This window comes from Elephantulus edwardii, unplaced genomic scaffold, assembly GCF_000299155.1.
Source record: "Elephantulus edwardii isolate Elephantulus edwardi_28Jun2011 unplaced genomic scaffold, EleEdw1.0 scaffold00116, whole genome shotgun sequence".
Lineage (NCBI taxonomy): Eukaryota > Metazoa > Chordata > Mammalia > Macroscelidea > Macroscelididae > Elephantulus > Elephantulus edwardii.
Window position 1 is genome coordinate 1,506,578 of NW_006399866.1, and position 20,090 is coordinate 1,526,667.

At 47.5% G+C, this 20,090-nt stretch overlaps 1 protein-coding gene across 1 annotated transcript in view; it reads right to left on the bottom strand.

The window, feature by feature from the left end:
- The window catches only part of ASS1 (argininosuccinate synthase 1), a 47,469-nt gene extending 43,078 nt beyond the window's left edge, over positions 1–4,391 (bottom strand). Inside the window, exons 1-3 of the mRNA XM_006892455.1 lie at positions 4,287–4,391; positions 3,211–3,279; positions 1,008–1,196 (exon numbers count right to left, since the gene is read on the bottom strand). Coding sequence (XP_006892517.1) covers positions 1,008–1,196; positions 3,211–3,279; positions 4,287–4,391 — 363 coding nt within the window. The remainder of the gene's footprint in view (positions 1–1,007; positions 1,197–3,210; positions 3,280–4,286) is intronic.
- Between the last annotated feature and the right edge of the window lie 15,699 nt (positions 4,392–20,090).

Genomic DNA, 20,090 nt, shown 5'->3' on the forward strand with positions numbered 1-20,090 from the left:
TATGAGTCACAAGCGACTTGACGGCACATAACAACAGGTAGGAGGCTCTTCTGCAATGGCTCCCCCAGTCTCTGCTTGCATGCCTCCTGGAACAGGGGGCTCACTGCTCTACTCATTCCATTATGGGCAGATAAAATGGCGTGGAAGCTTATTAAGTTTCTGCTGATATTTTCCTTCCACTGACCCTCCTCCACCTGTCTGAGCTCCTAGAATAAGCAATTCTTGGAAAATGAAGGTAGTTCCCTCCCATTGAATGTTCACAATGCGCCATGAACACTTTATTGGAATTATCCTACTTGTTGACCCATAAACTGGGTTCTATTTTATCTTCATTTTACAGACAAGAAACTGGAGACTCATGAAAGTGAAGTCATTTGCACAAAGCATCAAATAGCAGGAAGCATCAAGGTGGTAGAGGTAGAATTTTAACCCAGTTCTGAGAGCCTCAAGGAGCCAGTGCCTTCTCCGCTGGATTCTCCCACACTCCCTGACACCCTGAAGCAGGAGGCAGCCCCAACATGTACAGATCAGATCTGCCAAACTCTCCTCACTGATTTCACATTACCCTGCTCAAAATGTGCTCAAACCTGGTGAGGTGATGAAAAATAGGGTCATGGTTTATGAGAAACGCTTCCCAATTCTTTCTCCCACAGGGTACAACCATGGTTCCGAGTAATTCCCGAGCATCCCATTTGAAAAGTCCCCAGCTACCCCCAATTGGCCTGAAATCCTCTAGAAAATAGCTCCCAGGATAAAGTCAACCTCCTTAACATGACCATGGCCTGCCCTGACCCCTCTGCATCTCCCACAGTGGCCTCTCAGGCTACCAGACTCTTTGCAGATTTGATGAGTGGTCAGCAATGGATTCTATTCTGGAGGCAAAGCTTAAACTTGCCCCAGGACTATCTGTTGTCCTCATTATCTGTGTCCTTTGCAGGCCTCTACCCTAGGCAAAACTGCCTTCTTTCCCACCACCTGTATCCTGTACCATAGACCCTTTGCCTCACCTTTCCCGTGGCGCCATGAGACACATACTTGGCTCCCTCCCTCTGGGCAATTTCCACTTGTTTGCGGGCGATGCAGGGCCTGGCGAGAGAGGTGCCCAGGAGGTAGCGATCCTCGTACAGTGCGCTAGACTGGACAGCGGGCCAGATGAATTCCTCCACAAACTCCTTGCTGACATCCTCAATGAACACCTATGGGAGAAGAGCCCGTGAGAGGGAATCTCAGTGAGGACTTGGGGACCCAATCAGAACTCAGAGTCCCAGGGCCTGAATGGTCCATTTCCCCTCCTGGATCTGAAGTAGACATTACTAATTGATCCCAGCATACTCTCCCCTTGCAATCATGGCAGACATTGCTAATTAATCTTGACACACTCTCCAACCCATACTAACTATAGTCCCTAAATCCCTCTCAACACACAATTCTGGGTGTGAGAAGAAGCTTAGCTGCCATCTAAGAAATGGTGATCAGCCAGTGGCAATTCTATCCCCCAGTGACATGTGACAATGTCTAAGATACTTTTGATTATTACAACTTGGGGCATGTGCTGGTGTCCTGTGTGTAAAGGACAAGGATGTTGGTAAATATTGTACAATACACAGGACAGCTGTCCACAGAACCAAAGCCGAGGACCTTGATTTAGACAGCTCAAAATGTGGTTTGTATGGTGGGCATAGTTCAATGACTAACTTTCGAAAACATAATGAATGGGAATGAGTGTATGAAACACAATGTGAATGAAGCAAACACAATGTGAATGAAGCAAACCAATACAAAATATTTTTTTTTAATGTAGTCTGTAGACTTCCCCGCCCCCAGGGACTCAAGATCTTTTCAGGGAGAGCTGAGTCAGAAAGTTTTTCACATCAATGCTAAGATGTTATTTGCCTTTTCGCTATGTGACATTCGCACTGAGGATGATGGGTAAATGCCTAGCTTAGCATGAATGAGCAGGTGAAATGTCCAGCATAGCGTGAATCTAGGCAGAGGCACCATACGGCACTCACAACCTTTGCATGCTTGTCCTCACTGTCTGCTTCTGATGTGTGAAAGGAAAATAGAGTCGTGGTCTGTGAGAAATGCTCGCCTGACCGAACTATGCTCATACCCGTGTATTCTTGTCCTTGTTGGGTGTGGCGTGTACAGCCACAGTCTGTGAGAAACACTCGCACAATCTCACAGTGCCAACTTCACTTATGAGTGGCCCTTGAGGCAGTAACATCCCTGACTTTTCCTAAATTTTAACATTTCAAAAAGAAACATGAAGCATGTCCGAAGTCCTTTTGCTGCTTCTCCAAGTTCAAAGGGAAAGCGACGTGTCACATTTGGGTAGCAAACTGAACCAATTGTTCATTATCTTTCACAGAATCACAGAACACTGCTTTTCCTTGCGAGAACAGTTATTATCATTTAGACTTGCATTTCTGGTAGACATTTTTCAAAAAGGGTAATGACATGAGTCCGTCACCTCAAGGAAAACTAAGCATATTTGTTACAAAAAAGCAAAGACCTGCCAATTTGCTCACACAGATTCTAGTCTAGGGACTCCATGGAGCTGTTCTACTCTGCAGCACAGAGCTGCTGCGTCAGAATTGGCGTCATGGCATCTAACTAAGAATTGAGTCTCAGGACACTTAAGTAAGGTGAAATTCACAAGATATAAATGCAACCATAAATGCAACATGCTACCAACTATTAAAGCAGAGCTCCTGGTAAATTAACCAATCTAAACTGAAGGACATAGCTGTGAATAGTACATACACCATGACACACTATCCGCCACTCCAAACAGTCCACCACTCCTAAAGGAAGCCTCGCATCCACAGAGCAGTTGGACCGCAGCCCTTTCTTTTCTTATGTTCTCAGGATACTTGCAAATGTGGTGTGTCCGTAATTATTTCAATACAAAAATAAGAGATGGATGGATGGAGGGATGGAAGATGTGTGGATGAGAAATAGGCATGGAGATGGGTGTATGGGTGTGTTGGCTGAATGAAAAGAAGCCTGAGTGGGGAGTTGGGATGAATGGATGAATGATGATCCCACACATCTGAGAGCAGAAGAAAAATATCCCATGTTTTTGGAAATAAGATGTTGAATCAGAAGAAATGTAATGCCAGGGAGAGCCTGGGTTAGAAACACCTGCTGCTCCCTCCACTGTTACAACCCCAGTTTGAACCCCAAATTCTGGATCCTGGATGGTACCTTTTTGGCTCCGAGCTTCAGGGCCTTCTTCCTGGCTTCCTCAAAGTCTTCCTTCTGACCAATGTTGGCCTGAGGGACAGAAAGAGAGAATATTTAGCCTGGAAGGGGCTGCAGAGAGGAGAGCATCCATCCCTCCTCCCCCAACACGGGGTCTGAGCAAGTGCTGCCCACTCGCAACAGCCTGCAAATGGAGGTGGTCCCCGCCTCACACCCAGTCAACAAGAGGACATGAGTCCAGTTCCAAGCTGTGCCTGAGTCAAAAGGAGCTGCCTTGCAAAAATCAAAAGGCTTTCTAGATCTTAACCTTCCTTCCCAATTAACTTTCTCAAAGGTTCTATTAAAATGTCTCCAATTGAATCTCGTTATCTCCTCTTGAGCACCAGCCCGCCTTGCTATAGCAGTCTGGTTCACTGCCAAAGGAGATCTCTGTTGAAATTTTTGTGTAACTCAGAACCTGTTATTTAACACCGACGACCTATTCATAAAGAAGAGGAAGGCAGGCCTTCAACCAGGTGGATTGATACAGTGACTGCTGCTGTGGGCTCTTGTGTGTCAGGAAGTGTGAGGATGGTGCAGGATAGAACAAGATTCAGATCTTTTGTTCATAGGGTCACTATGAGTTGTGCTCGACTTGACGGCACCTAACAACAACAATAACCTATTCGCCATGCCAGAACGAGGTAAACCCAAGAATTCTTCTAACTCAGCCAGTGTAGGATCTGGCAATCTGTGTGACGTATGGGGCCAATCAGGACCCAGAGAAGACTTCCCGCCCACGGACTTCAGGCCCAAGCTACGGTCCTTCTCCAGACAGGCTGGCCCAGGAGTACTGTCAACACCACTCTCGTGTCCTCCTCCAGTAACCCATGAGAGATGGCCTTCTCTCTGCTTTAGACACATTGAGTAGGTCTGTTTTACTGATGGAGAAAGTAAGGCAGCTCAGTGACAAACTATTACCCTACAAAGACATGCTTAGAGAGAGGAATGCTGGGTTTGAACAAGTGCCAATGAGCAGATTTAGCTAGAGACAGAAGGACAAACAGGGGGAAAGACAGACACACAGGGCACGTCCTCACCAGGTAGGCAATGACATCGTAGCCTTGTTCCTTCAGCCACACCAGGATGCAGGAGGTGTCCAGGCCGCCGCTGTAGGCCAGAACCACGGAGCCCTTGCCGGACATCTTTTCTGGAAGGAGGTGAGGGAGCACATGGGTTAGAAGGTGCCAGTTCACCAGAGTCGCCAAAAAAAAAAAAAAGAAGGTGCCAGTAAGTCCCTGTATGTCTGGCTCTGCAAAGAATTCCCACCTTCTCTGCTGCCTGTCTTGGCCTGCTTTACCGCCTGCACAAAAGTACTTGGTCAGTGGGGAAGAGGATGTCCAGTGGTGATCAGTACCAGCTGGGGAGCGGTCCTTTCTTCAACCACACCCCCTCTGGAAGCCCTGATCTGGCAGAACCCACACCCTCTCCACCCTACACGGGACCTGGAATGTTGACAGCAGTGTGTGGACTGGTGGTGGGGAGATATAACTACCAGTGAGAGAAGACATGAGCCGAGCTATTGAGCCAAGGCCAGGAAACAGGATGAATACACAGCAGGATGGGGAAACTGTCCCAAGCTTCTGGCAGCTGACAAGCCCCAGTCTTAACTATTCCTTTCTAAGCAGACAGTGATAGACCCCGTGCCCCTCAATGTGGAGGAGGAGCTGTCATCCACTGTGCAGGCTCCCGGGCTGGAGGGCAGAGTACGCCCTCTGCCTGCTCCAGAACGTGCCACTCACTCAGCATGCAGGGCTGCCTCCCGCTGAACTCTCCCACTGGGGCCGCATTTCACCTCCTCCCACTGGGATTTTAGGCAAATGCCTCTGGGTGGGGGGCACACAACTCAAAGTGTCCAAGAGCAGAATTAAAGTGTCAAAGGGAGGAAAGGGCTCAGAGACCAGCCCCACAAGTGAAGACACCGAGTTCTGGAGAGGCACAGAGACAGGCTGAAGCCTAACACCTCTCTCTAACCCAGGGACTTTCCCCATGAGACCTGGAGAAACTCAAGGATGGCACAGATGCTGTGTCCCACTCGCCCCTCCTCAGCTACGCTCAAGCGTCTTGAGACTTCACAGTCCCTCATTTCCTTGTCTTTTTGCCACTGTCCCTTCCACCCAGTGAGTTCTCCCTGCCTCCCCCGGGGCATCTATGGGGCCCTGAGAATAAATGTTATCATTGTGACTGCTTTACTGAGGAGAAACTAGGGTCAGAGGAGCAAGGTTACTGACCCAAATCATATGGGCCATAGGTGACAGGGCTCTATTCGAACCCGAGGACATCAGGCTCACTGTCCAGTGTTTATTGCGTGGGCAACAGAATATTGCATCTGAGTGGGACCATTTCCACGGGAGTCTGACTGAGTCAGAATCAACCAGGACTCCTCATAGAATGTCAGTGGACCAGTAGGCAAGGTTGTGGCTGTCTTCCAGAGATGAACAGGAGCCCTGTCATTGCCACCCTAGTGTCAGGTTCCTAGGGACTGAGAACTTCCTACATGGCTCAGAGTTTGGGAAGGTGAAGGGTCCGTCCTGGGTCACCCAGTCCTGTGTGATCTTGAGCGTAACCATGCAGTCCCTAACACATTCCATAAGCCCCCTAGTGGCTTCACGCTGATAGGCGCTTGCTGTCCTTTGGACTATTGTTGCTGTTATTTGCTGCTAAGTCACCAGTGACTCATAGCGACTCTATTTACAGCAGCCCTGAAGGCTGCCCTGTCCTGAGCCAGTCTCACTGACTCCGACACACCTATCCCCATTGCTGTAGTTACTGTATTAATCCATCTCAACCAGGGTCTTCCTCTCCTGAGCTGTCCCTCCACCCTTCCTAGGAGAGGGAAATCCCTAGAATAATAAGGCTGAGGAGAGGAGAATTCTAACCAACGCCCACAACTCATTTCTTCCACTGGGGCTTCACCTGCCTGCCAGGCCATAAGCTGCTAGGAGATTCAGCAGACCCTGACTCTGGAGCCAGCAGAGAGTGCCCATGACAACTGTATCCAGGTAACTGGTCAGTAAGGATAGCAGGAATGAAGCAGGGATGGTGGTAGGAAGGGGGGAGAAAGTACCTGGAATTGGTGTTGTAGATTTCCGGCTTCAGGAATCTCAGTGAACCACTCTGCAAAGGCAAAAGCTGCTCAGCTGCCTGGCCCGACAGCCCGAGCAAGGCCCAACACCCTCTACAGCCTGGGTGAGGCCTGAGGCCCGGAACCCACCCTCTCCAGCTGTCTGAGACCCTTCTGAGTGACCCCACTGGGGAGAGGTGCCTGGAAGCCTCGATTCCCTGTCCAACCTCCTGAATAAGAAGCTCTCAGGGAATGTGCAGGTTCTGTGTGTGAAGGTGGTGTGGTTTGGGGTGGGCAGTATCTTGCTGCATATTCTTTTAGTTTTATTGAGATATAAGGGAGCTCTGGTGGCTGAGGACTAATGAGTTGCACTGCCAATCCAAAGGCACTTGGTTTGAATCCACCAGCTGCTCCATGAGAGAAAGATGGGAAATCAAATCTCCTATTCGATTTATAGCCTCTCAAAATCTGGTGGAGGGTCAGCTATGAGTCAGATACAACTCAACTGCACTACCAACATCTGAGATGTAGTTGATATGTAGTAAACGGCTCACGCTTCAAGTAAACAATTTCATAAGTCCCAACTTGTGCATGCATCCAGAAAAGCATCACCAGTGTCAAGCTAGTGAACACATGCATCACATGATGGGCCCCTCAATGTGGATGTTTTCCTGAGTTTACAGTCAAGTAAACGGGTTCAGACTAAGGAACTTATCCAATGTCTGGCTTAGCCAGTAAATGGCAGAGCTGACACCCAAACCCAGAACAGGAGGGCTCCATAACCCCCTGATCAGCGGTGGGTACAGAGGTGATCAAGGTGAGGTTTTGACTCGGGAAGGAAGAGATGTGCAAAGAGAAGGAGCTCACTGTGGAACCACAGGGGAAGAGTCAGCCAGGTCTGGTCCCAGCTTTTGCACTAAAGCTGGCTGTTGTTGTTAGGTGCTACTGAGTTGAGTATGACTCACAGCGACCCTATGAACAGTCAACCTGAAAGCTGCCCTCTACTGTGCCAACCTCATCATCTCTGAGACATTATAGCCCATTGCTAAAGTCACAGTGTCAATCCTTTTGTGGGGGACCTCCTCTCCTTCGCTGACTCCTTATCTTTCCAAGCATGAGCCAGCTGCTCATCTGCAAAATGGGAGTGAGACCCTCCCCCCATGGGGCGATGGTGAGGAGTGTAGGGGGAAGCTCACAGCTAGACCCCAAGCTTGTGCCCACTAAGCTCTCCTTAGCACTGCCACAGGCTGATCTTGGAAGGCCTTCTCTTTAAGGGACCCTGGGATGGTAAGAAGCTGCGCTGCAATCCCAAAGGCATGAAATTCGAATCCACCAGCTGCTCTGCAGAAGAATGAGAAGTCTTATCCCTTGCAATTTCCTGCCTCTGAAAACCTGCTAGAGGGTCACTTTTGAGTTGGTTCAACTCCATGGCACACAACACAAGTGGCATTGTAACTAATACAAGGCCTGCAGACTGAACGGTCAGTGGTTCCAATCTACCAGTTGCTTCATGTAAGAATGAAGTTAGAGGGTCACCAGGAATCAGAATCAACTCAAAGGCAGTGAGTGTAGAGTTTTGGTAGAGCCTTTTCTGTCTACGATTTGAATTCTCATTACTCCTTGTTCTCTCATTGCTGCCCCGTTGGAACTGGTTCACAGATGACTCTCCATCGGATTTTCAGGGCTTAAACTGCACAAGAAGAGATTGCCCATCATTTTCCTTCAGAGCAACTGGTGGATTGCCTTTTGGTTGCAGTGCAGCCCCTTACCACGAAGCCATCAGAAGCCATTATTACGCCAGTGCAATCCCAATTTTAACCTGTAGGTGCCACTGTCCTCCTACCAAATTCAGCTTAACCAGTCAAAACTCGGCTCATTTTCACATTCACCTTCATGGTGAGACAGACATGGATTTTTTTTCCTTCCCTTTTCCTTATTCTTCTTCAAATGACAGAGGAGGAAGCTCAAGTCCAGAGACTTGCTCAAGCGACATACACACTGAGCTTGCTGATGCTCTCGGCAGCAGCATTTCTGGGGCCCTAGCAGGGACAATAAACTCTCTGAGACTCCAACCTTCTAATAATTTTCCTTTATTCAAGACCAGGGGTTATTTGAGAGTTTGCTTTGACTTAGAAAGCTCTAGTCTCTAGAACTGATAAAAATGTTCAAGAGGGTAAGAAAATTAAGTGAAAACAAAACGCAGATTCTCTTTTAAGACAATTTGGTTATTTTGGAAAGAAGAGCATACTCATAATTTTATTATGTTGAAGGGAGCTCTCTCTGGTGGCTTAGTAGTAAGGAATTGTGCTGCCAACACAAAGGTATGTGGTTTGAATTCACCAGTTGCTTTGAGGGAGAGGGGAAATACAATCAACTCTCTGTCTTTTTTTTTAGCAATCAACTCCTACGCAATTTACAACTTCTGAAAACCAGCTAGAGGCTCAGCTATGAGTCGGTTCCTACTTGACAGTTCATAACAACAATTATGTTGAAGGAGAACCGTGGTGGCCTAGTGGCAATGAACTGCACTGTTAACCTAACGGCACGCTATTCGAACCCCCAGCTGCTCCACAGGAGAAAGATGGCAATCTCCTCCTGTCTAATTTACTGTCTCCAGACACACACAGGGTTGGTTTCAATGTGATGGTATGTAACTACGACGACGATTATATTGCTGGGAGGCCCGGTGGTGCTGCCTGTGGGCAGCTGCACCACTAATCCTCCATAGGCAGCACCTTCCCAGCAGTTTGAATCCACCCGCAGCTCCAAGGGATGAAGACAGGCAATCTTCTCTCCCAGAGCCTCTGAAAACTCGCTAGAGGGTCAGCAATGAGTCAGCTGTCAATGAGCTCCTATGGGCAGGGGCCTGCCTAGCATCTGCGGAAGGAGTCTGCCCCTCAGGAGGGAGGCAGCCAGGGCCTGGAAGGGCAACTCTGCTCCAAGTGTTGCAGTAGACACCAGGGCCTTGGACATCAATTCAAAACAACTGACATCTGCCACACGGATGGCCATGGTCAAGTCACTCATGTCAGAAGCCACATGCTCACTAATCAGTTGAAGGCATCTGTCTGGCTGGCTTGCCTCTGGACCGCAGGGCAGGGAAAGTGCTTGCACAGCAAGTGTGTCTGGACCTGCGGCCACCCCCACACTCCCTCAAGTCAGGCATGAATGCTGAGTCCATCCCCAAAACCCCCCTGGGGGGAGGGCAGGGCCCAGATACAAAGGCCACCACCAGAACCACTGGTCTCACAAGTCCAGAGGAGACGGGCAATTGATGGAGACAAGTGTGACTGCTCAGGGTCTCTGACTACGCTGAGAACAGGGACCTAATGGGCTTCCCCAACCCCGCCTCTGTCAGACCCTTGTTCTAGGCATTCAGCAGGCAAGATTTGAACACTCATCCACTCCACCCACTCACTCCCTGCAAAGCCAGAATCACTTCTCAGCATCAGCTACAGGTAGCTTTGGGGCAGGTTCCCACCTCCAGCTCCCCTGCCCTAGCCATACTGGGGAGACAGAAGAGAAAGGGGCACAGCAGGGAAAGTGACGTTTGGAGCAGGAATTAGAAAGGCTTGTTTGCTCAGATCTGAGCCTCTGCGGGGGATATACCTTTCCACCTGAGCTATTCTGAATCAGAATCTACGTTTTTAACAAGTTCCCCTCTCCCTCCCCATGTTTAAGTGCACATAAAAAACATCTTGGACTTTCTAAGAGTTGCCTGGGGACCTTGTTAAAATGTAGATTCTGACTCAGTATAGAGGGAATTCTCCTCAGGAAGCTGAACCAGAATAAATTGGTTTGAAGCCCTGGTTTGCAATGGGGACTCCTCTAGTTTCAATCCACTCCTCTTTGTCATGTCCCCAGCATGCTACTCCCCAGATATTTGTTAGTAAGTTAAACAAGCTCATTCATAGAACTCCCCGACAAGCTCTTCATATCTGCAAGTCTTCTGAGCTTTTACCAGCACAGATAGATTAAAAAACTCACGTTTGGGAAACTGAAGAGACCCCAGGCCTTACGGAGTTGCCTTTAAGGGGAGGGTTGGGTCAGGGGCAATACCGAATTTGCCTATCTCGTCACTTGGCTGTGGACCCAGAAGGAAGGGATCAAAGGCCAGGGCCCTCAGATCTACCCCCAAGGAACGAGCAGGTCTACTCCTGCCCAGAGATTAGCAACCAGACAAGGCTACTCCCACAGAGACGCCCCAGTCCATCGAGGTGGCCTGTCACTGGGCAGGATTCACTGGGCAGGATGGGAGAGGATTTCCTCCATTTCAAATGGGCTCTGGAGGGCGCGCCCTCCCACAAGGGCCAGAAGGCACCAGCAACCCAGACTCGGACATTTCCTGCCGACCAGTCCCTCCCACAGCCCTGAGTAGGTGCCAGGAGGAAACGGGGCACCGCCGCCCAAGGCGAGGCCACCAGCCCCACCTGGGCATCGCGCAGACCCCTTCCCCGAGGCCAAGCCGCGCGTCTGCCACGCCCCGCGTGGGATAGAGCCGTCACACCCAAGGCAAGGGGGTGGGTGGCGAGGGTCACCGTGCTGTCTGTCCAGGGTAAACTGAGGCTCAGGAAGCCGTAGCCAGAGGCAAAGGGCTGAATTTGGGCTGAAACCCTGATTTCGCGCAGATAGGGGCAAAGAGTCAAAGAAGGGGGTGAGGGTCGCGAGTCCCACAAGCTCCAGACTCCCAAGGTCTCTATCTACGCTATTTGAGGCGTAGAGGAGGCTGGATGGGGACATAAAATGTAGAGAAAACGAGGAGATAGCGTGCCTTACTCCTCAGCCCGGGGCCGCCCCGTTCCCGCGGCCCAGGAAGCGACAGGGACACAGGACCTTGGCTTCTCGCCCGCTTCCCTCCAGCCTGGGTCCCGCCCTTCTTCTCCAGCTTATTCCTTGGATAGCGCCAGGGAGTGGGCTTCCGGGAAGGGGATCCTAGGCTAGAGGTTAGAAGGGACCTCCTAGCCCCCCAAGGTCCTGGGGCTCCTTACCGAGGTCTGGGCGCTCGTGGCAGGCAGCGGAGCAGGGACGGCAGCTGCGCGCATCCAGGATTATAAGCGCCGGGCCCGGGAGGCTGGGCCGGGGACCCGGACACGTGGCGGACGCGAGCGAGACAGGTCCCGCCCTTCGCTCAGCGGCCACCTGCGGGTGGGCGGGGCCTCCGCTCCGTCCCTTCCCTGCGTCTCCTCTTTGCTCTCTCTGTGCCTTCTCCCCAGACCCCTAGACCCCATCCCAGGCCCCTGGTGCCTGCCATAAGGGCGGGCGCCTGCACACCCGGGAGTGACACCGTGTGGGTCTCCTGGCGGCGCCTCGGAAGGCGACTGGGCTGCAACCCACGCAGCTGGGGAGTGACCTCAGCCAGAGAGACCTGTCGCCTGGTCCTGGAGGAGCCCGGGGAGCACTGTGATGTGGGAGTGGGAACAAAATTTCATTTGGCATAGTGGGGGAGGCAACGTGTTGTTAGGAGCCACTGAATCGATTTTAGACTCTTGGAACCCATGTGACAGAGTAGAACTGCCCCATAGAATTTTCTAGATTTTATTCAGATAGCCAGATCTTTTTCCTGTTGAGCCACTGGTGGGTTCCAACCACCTGTGCTATGGTTAACAGCTGAGGACTTACATGAACCACCGGGGATCCGGGACATGGTCCCCTCTCTTATCTTGACCCAGTGTCCTGGGCCTTTCTGCAACCCCAGTGCCCCTCCCTCCACCCGCATTGGTGCCTGTGAGGCCGGAGCCTGGACAGAGCAGATGAAGCTTGAATGCCCCTGAAACCCAGAGAGCCCTTCCCTCCATACAGTGTTGCTTCCCAGCTCTCTCCCCTGGGAACCCAGGAAATGAAAGAGAAATGTCTGGTCAGGACAGCAGAAAGGCAGAGGTTCTCAGGGGTGAAGCCTCTTGTTTGCGAAAAGAAAACCAGTAGTAGTGAACTCTCTCTGGCCTTCAAAGGATCATCTACATCAGAAGTTTCCCAACCTGGTTCACAGGCCCCGAAGTACCAATCATTGCAACTACAAATCCAATAAAACCCCAGGTCCCAGGCCCTGGGACCCAGGCCAAGGCCTCCACCCCACAATTGGGACGGACCCCAGGAAAGTCCCAGCTTCCCCAACAGAAGAGGTGGGGCAGCAGCCCCAAGCCTGCTCTGCTGGTTGTAGCCATTGAGCCATCCTGGAAAATAGGGAGGAAGAGGGTATGAAGTGATGTTAAAAATATGGCACTGTCCTGACCTTCCTATAAGCAACGTAAAGGGCTTTAGGCAGAGGTGGTCACTGGCCTTTCGGTCCACCCAGCTGACAGCACTTTGGAGACTCACTGCTTGACCCCACCAGCCCACCTCACTCTTTCAACTTAGTCCCTCACACACATCACCAGTTCCTCAGTAGCTGAGGCAAGAGAGGGGGTAGGGGGTCTTCTAGGCTGGAAAAGACATCAAAATGTACAAAACCATGGTATCAGGTTCCATGAGAGCTTCTTTATCTTTTCTATCCAAGGCCTGTGACACCTAGGACCCCCAGTAAGTTGTGTGGGGTTGGTGTGCTCCCCACTCACTTGGGCCCTGGTGACTGTGTGACTTGATGCACCTTTCTGCTGGGAAGTGGAGTGACCACAGCCCCTTAGCTCACTCACTGGGTCAGTGCTGGGCCTCATGGATCCCCTGAACCTTTCCTGCCAGCAGGAAACAAATTAGGAGCAGCCACAAACAAGACCTGCAGCTGTGTAATGTTATCTGCAGAGCTATCTCGGGGAGAAGGGATTTGCACTAAGTCTTCTCCAAGTTTTCATCCTGGCCTGTGTGACTGCACTTTGTCCTCATTTCTTCCTTCAAGTGTTGTGACTATGAGAAAGTTGGGAAGTATGTGACTGGATAGGGACAGTCTCCTCCGGGCTATTCCAGAAGTGGAAAGGGAAACAGAAGCCTTGAGGCCTGATGTTCCCTCAGGCTCCTCAAAGCCAGTGGTGGCCCCAGCAAGAAGCCCAGGACTTGGCCCTAAGAAAGAGGACACGGTGAGGAATGAGCTTGCCTGTCTGGGGTGGTCAGGCTGGGGGTGAAAGTGAAAGGGGAGGTCATCAGGATGGTCACCATAACCACAATCACGAGTCTGGTGGTTATCCATCTCTGCACTTTGTATTCATTTAATATTCACGGTTAAAAAGAAAAAAATATTCACGGTTGCCCAGTGGAAAGTGGCTGAGGTTAAGCACCGGTGTTGGTTCCCGCTGTTACAGTCACACTGTCAGTCCTTGAGGGTCTTTCTCATTTATGTTGAGTCTCTGCTTTACCAAACACGATGTCCTCCAGGAATCGGGTCCCTCCTGTTAACACATCCAAAGTAATTGAGATGACATTTCACCTTCCTAACTTCTAAGGAGAATTCTGACTGTACTTCTTCCAAGAGACTTTTGCCTGTTCTTCTGGCAAGTCTGTGGCTTATTTCATATTCTTTGCCCACATCGTATTTCAAAGACATCAACTCTTCCTCAGTCTTCGCTGTTCTGTTCATCACCCACGCTTCCGAATGCATATGAGGGGATTGAAAATGCCCTAGCTTGAGTCAGGAGCAGCCTAATCTTCAGAGTGACATTTAAAAGATACTTTAAAGACGTCTTTCTTTGCTTTTCCATCTCTCACATACCAATCACCAAAAATTATCAATGCAGTTTGATTGCATGTTTGATTACTTTCAGACTGCAGGAGTTGGTAAAAATTGTCAATTTCTTCATCTTTGGCCTTAATAGCTGGTAGTAAATGTGAATAATTATTGTATTAGCCAGCTTTCCTTGTAGGTGTATGGCTATTATCCTCTAAGAAGTAGCTATTACTCTTATTAAGGAGCTCTGTTGATGCAACGGTTAATCACACCAAAGCTACCTAAAAGGTTGGCAGTTTGAACTCATTAGCTGCAATTTGGGAGAAAATATCTGGCAACCTGCTCCTAGGAAGCTCAACTGGGGGGTTTTACTTGCCTTGTAGGACTATTACAAGCCAGAATTTACTCGACTTATTATTAATAATAGAAAATTGCAGCACAGAGAGAGGGTGTGTCTTCCCCAAGGTCACACAGCATGCAGATGGCAAGACAAGACCAGGACATGTTCTCTGTAAAATGGAACCCATTCAAACTCTCCACTTTACCTTAGCTGAGTGAAGCTAACATAGTAAGGTAGCCAAATCTCAACTCGGGGGCACAGGATGAAAGAATCTTTACTCTCTGTGACAGAAATGGCTCCAGTCCAGGGGATTGCCTCTTCCTGACGCACAGACACTGGTGACATGAGGGACAGTGAGGTCACAGCACTCCTGAGAGGAAAACAGTCCCAAGCTGCCAACTGTCCACTAAGCACAGAGTGGATGGGTGCCCAATAGCCAAGATCAAGGTGGAGGTGAGTGGGCTGGCTCCTGAGTGAGCTAGTTTTCTGCTGGCACCACCTCCATCTGTCAAGTGAGCATCAGAACCCGGGCTCAGCCTTTAGCAGGCAGAGTAGTTCTGGGGGCCTTGGACATGGGCATTGTTGTTATGTGCCATTGAGTTGCCTGTGACTCATAGTAACCCTATGTACAATAGCTCTGAATTTTGCCTTATCCTGAGCCAATCTCACTGTCTTCAAAAAACCCATGCCCATTACCCCAGTTACTGTGTCAACCCATCTCATCCATGGTCTTCCTCTCCTTCTTCGTCCCTCCACTCTTCCAAGCATGATGTCCCTCTCCAAGGACTGGCCCTTCCTGGCCACATGCCAAAAGGTAAGTGAGATGGAGCTTCAAAATCCTTGCCTCCAAGGAGCAGCCTTGTTTCACCCTCTCCAGGATACACCTGTTTGTTTTCTTGGCAGTCAATGGTATGTTCAAGACTCTTCTCCAACACCACAACTCAAATACATCAATTCTTCTGTCAACTCTAGTCATTGTCCAGCTTTCTGATGCAAACCAAATAATTGCAAAGACCATGGCCCAATCAGATGCACCTTAGTCTTCAGACTGACATTGTTGCTCTTTAGCACTTTGGAGAGCTCCTTGATAGCAAGTTTCCTCAGAGCAATTCTTCTTCTAATGTGTTGGTTGCTTTAGCATAGAGTGTTGATTGTGGAGCCAAGCAAGCTGAAATTGTAAATGACCTCAATCTCTTTTCCATCTATATGGTGCTGCCAATTGGCCCAGTGGTGAGAATCTTTGTCTTCTCACTATTGAGCTTCAATCCAGATTGAAGACTACAGTCCTTGACCTTCTGCAGCAAACACTGAAGGTCCTCCTCCTTGGCAAGCAAGGTTGTGTCATCTCCATAAGGTAGGTGTTGATGAGTCTTTTTCCAATTCTGATGTCACATTCCTCCTCATAAAGTCCAGCTTCCTGAATGATCTGTATATAGATTGAAAAGGTATGGAGACAGGATGCATCCCTGATGCACTCCTTTCCTGATTTTGAACCATGCAATATTTCCTTGCTCTGGATGACTGCTTCCTGGTTTAGGTATAGGTTTCCCATGAATACAATCAAGTGTTCTAGATTCCCATTCTTCCCAAGGTTAGCCACAATTTGTTGTGATCCACACAGTCAAATGCCTTTGCAAAGTCAATGAAACACAGACAGACATTCCTCTGGTACCCTCTGCTTTCTGCCAACATCCATCTGACATTGGTCATAATGCATTTACTGCCACAGCCTCTTCTTAACCTGGCCTGTATTTCTGGTAGTTCTCTGTTGGTGTACTAAGGCTCCAGTTGATTTTGGATAATCTTCAGCAGGATTTTGCTTGTATGTGATATTAGTAATATTCAATAATTTCTACACTCTGTTGGGTCACCCTTTTTTGAAATGGGAATAAATATGGATCTCTTCCAGTCTATTGACAAGGTAGTTGTCCACTCTGTGCCCGCTTACATACCTGTACTTATCCCACCTACTTCTAGGTCAGGGCTCCTCAAGGAGCATACATACCTGCTGGGTAAGTAATCTGGGAGATGTTCCTAAGAGCAGAGAAGCATCTAGGGTCATCCAGGTAGAGAATCTGGAACACAGGAGTCAAGACATTCATATCTTCTAAATAGATCCAGAACTCGTCACCTTTACTGCATTGGTCTATATCTTATCATTGTAATAGTCTTTCTCCACCCAACAGCCAGAGAATTCTTAAAAACTAGTTCTTCTCTTCCTAAAGCTCCTTGGTGGTTATTCCACCACCCCAATATTGGTATCCAGGTGTTCTAGCAGCACTGGTTCACTTATCTTTTTCTGTTGAGAATTCTTTTGCTAGAGAAATGTGGATCAATTTTTGAACTCCCTAGTATATTGATCTATTTACCTATCCTTAAGTCTATAACACACAATGTTGGGTCACCTTTTTTTTGGGAATGGGAATAAATATGGATCTCTTCTAGTCAGTTGGCCAGGCAGTTGTCCTCCAGATTTCTTGGCACAACCTGGTAAGCACGTCCAGCACAGCATCTCTTTGTTGAAATATGTCAACTGGTATTCTGTCAATTCCTGAAGTTACTTTTTTTCTTTAATGAACGACATTTTTAAAAAGAAAAATGAACTGGCAGGGGTAAGGAAGGAAAATGCAACAACTAATGAAAGAAAATCCACATTGACTGTAAACTTTCATTAAAATCATAATAAAAATTATTTAAAACAATTATAAAACAGGGATGATAATAATAAATTTGGCTGCTGAAAAACCGTTAAAAAGAAGTGTGAGACATTTTGAACATTTCTTCATGTGTTTGTTGGCCATCTGAACGTCTTCTTTGGTGAAGTGTCTGATCACATCCTGTGCCCATTTTTCAATTGGGTTTTTACCTTTATCTTATTCTGTAGCTTCCCTTTTTATCCTAGTGGAGAAGTTTTTGGATGTTCATAGGAATTCGATTCTTAGAAAGGGCCATTCATCTATTTTATCCTCTCCTGGTTGTAGGTGAAGTTCATTTTTTGCAGTCTTTCAGAGCAACCTCACTTGTTAGAAGATATAGGCAAAGAGGCATAGCTGCTGTAGGGACCAGCTCTGAAGTGAACATTTTACTAGATGTCTTGGATGACTTTCCAGGACCAAATGAAAGCCTCTTCTTAGGCAAAGGTTCAACTCTTCTTTTCGAAGAAAAGGGAGATCTTGCAAGTTAGGGCATCTTAGACGGGTGCTACAGGTGGCTTAAATTTCAATGGGAGTGCCAAAAAACAAACAAAACAAAACAAAAAAAAACCCACACCAAAAAACTTACTTGGTATGTTTGTGATTTTCAGTGTATATGTTCTACCATCCTTCATTAAATTTCATTCTAAGTATTTTAAGGTTTGCGGATGGTGTTATAAATGATGTTTTCAATTTCATTTTCTAATTGCTTATTGCTACTGCTGGTATTATAAACATGGTTTAATTCACCTTGTATGGTACAACTTTATTAAGTTTACTGATTAATTCTAACAGATTTTTGTGAATTCTTTAGGATTTTCTATGGAGGGAGAACCCAACTGTGAACAAAGACAGTTTTCTTAATCCTTGTATCATCTTTGTGCCTTTCCCTGCATGCCCCCTCCCCTTTGCCTTATTGAAATGACTTGGAATCATTGGGTTGCCAAACAGTTAAGTGCTCCACTACTACCCCAAAGGCTGATGGTTTGAACCTGCCCAGAGGCACCTGGGAAGGCAGACCTGATGGTCTGCTTTGAAAAAGTCACAACATGAAAACTCCACAGAGTAGTTCTGTGCTGTATCCACTGTTCCTCATGAGTCAGGGCCAAGTAACAAGTAAGAACAAGGGCCTCTGTTAAAGTGTTGAGTAGAATCGGTGAAACGGGGAAAGCACTCGCTGTCTTTCCTAAATGCTGTTGGCTGTGGGTTTCCCATGCTCTGTCATGCTGCAGAAGATAACTTCTGTTTCTGTGTTACTGAGAACTTTTATAACATGTACACGCTGGATTTAGTAATTTTCTGTAGTTATTGAGATGATTGCATAGTTTTTCTCCTTTATCCTTTAAATGTGATGAAAGTTAATGAATGACATGGATTGATTTTCAAGTGTTTAACCAACCTTGGGTTTCTTAAATAGTTATATATCAGTAAAATTTATTGCCCTTTTAGGAGAAAAAGAAAAATATGAAGGGTTAAAAGATATTTAAAAGATATAGTTGACACCAGATACAGAACTTACTTGAATCCTGATTTTTTTTTAAATGCAAAGGAGTAATTAGAAATTGGAATACTCAGAAGCATTCATGATAGTTAAGAAATCACTATTATTTTTTTTAGGTCTGATAATGGTATTGTAGTTATGTAGAATATACACAGCAAAACATAACACCAATTTCCTATTTAACTCTTTCTACATGTTCAATTAAGTGACTGACATGGTCACATTTTTTAAATTGCATACCCATTCTCACCTTCCTTTTCTGTGCTATTCTTTCCCATTTAACAAAAACTCACTATTCCCTAAGGTTCCTATCTTTTTCCTTTATCTTTTCAAGCAGTCTTTTTCTTATTTCCCACCACCATGATTATAGTGTTTATTGTTGCTGTTAGGTGCTGTTGAGTAGAGTACGACCCTTAGAGATCCTATGAACAAGAGATCTAAACCCTGTTCTATCCTGCGCCATCCTCACACTTCTTGACACACAAAAGCCCATTGCAGCAGTCACTCTATCAATCCACCTAGTTGAGGGTCTTCCTCTTCTTCACTAATCCTTCACCCTTCTCAGCATTATGTACTTCTCCAAGGAATAGCCCCTCCTAGCCACATGCCCAAAATATATGAAGTGAAGCCTCATCATTCTTACCTCCAAAGAGCACACCGGCTGCACCTTCCCCAAGACATACCTATTCATTCTCTTAACTGTCCATGGGATGTTCAGTGCTCTTCTCCAACACCACAGCTCAAAGGCATCAATTCTTTTTCTGTCATCCGTATTCATGTTTCAGCCCTCAGATGCATAACAAGTAATCGGAAAGACCATGAATCAGACACACCTTACTCCTCAAACTGACATCATTAATCCTCAATAATTTGGAGAGATGCCTAACTGCAGATTTTCCTAGTACAATGCGTCTCCTTATTTCCTGACTGCTAATAGCAAGTGTGGATCCAATCAAGATGAAGCTGTTGACAGTTTCAATCTCCTCTCCATCCATCATGACACTGCCTATTGGTCGAGGCTAAGAATCTCTGGGTTTTTATATTGCTATTGAGATGCAACATACTGAAGGCTGCATTCCTTGATCTTCTGTAACAAGTATTTCAAATCCTTCTCACTTTCAGGAAGCAAGGTTGTGTCATGGTGTTTATTAAGGAAGTCAAAAGGGTATAATTCAGGTTGGCAGCAGGATACAATCTCTCAGTCAGGACAGGTTCTGAAATGTGCTCGCAGGCACCTCAGCCTGCAGATTCACAGCTTTAGACCAGTGTTACGAAGCTCTTAGTCTTGCAGTTATGGTGTCTCCCCTCCAGGCCTCTAACAAACATGGACAAAGGCTTCTAACCGTGGTTCTGTGGTGGAGCAGTCCCACGGTCAGCTCTGCCTCATGTCTCTGGTTCTCTGCTAACACTGCTGCTCCTTCAGGTTCCTAGTTAGTCTTTTGAACTGCTGTGTTGGTGTAATCCCATATTATCCATTGCCATTGAGTCATTTCCAAATCACAGTAACCTTCATGGTGTTTCTGAGGCTGTAAATCTTTACAGGTGGACACTGCTCATCTCTCTCCCTCAGAGCAGTTGGTGGATTTGAACTGCTGACCTTATAGATGCACTAGAGCTTAAAAGAGGACATGCTCAAGACAGACATTTTTTACTGC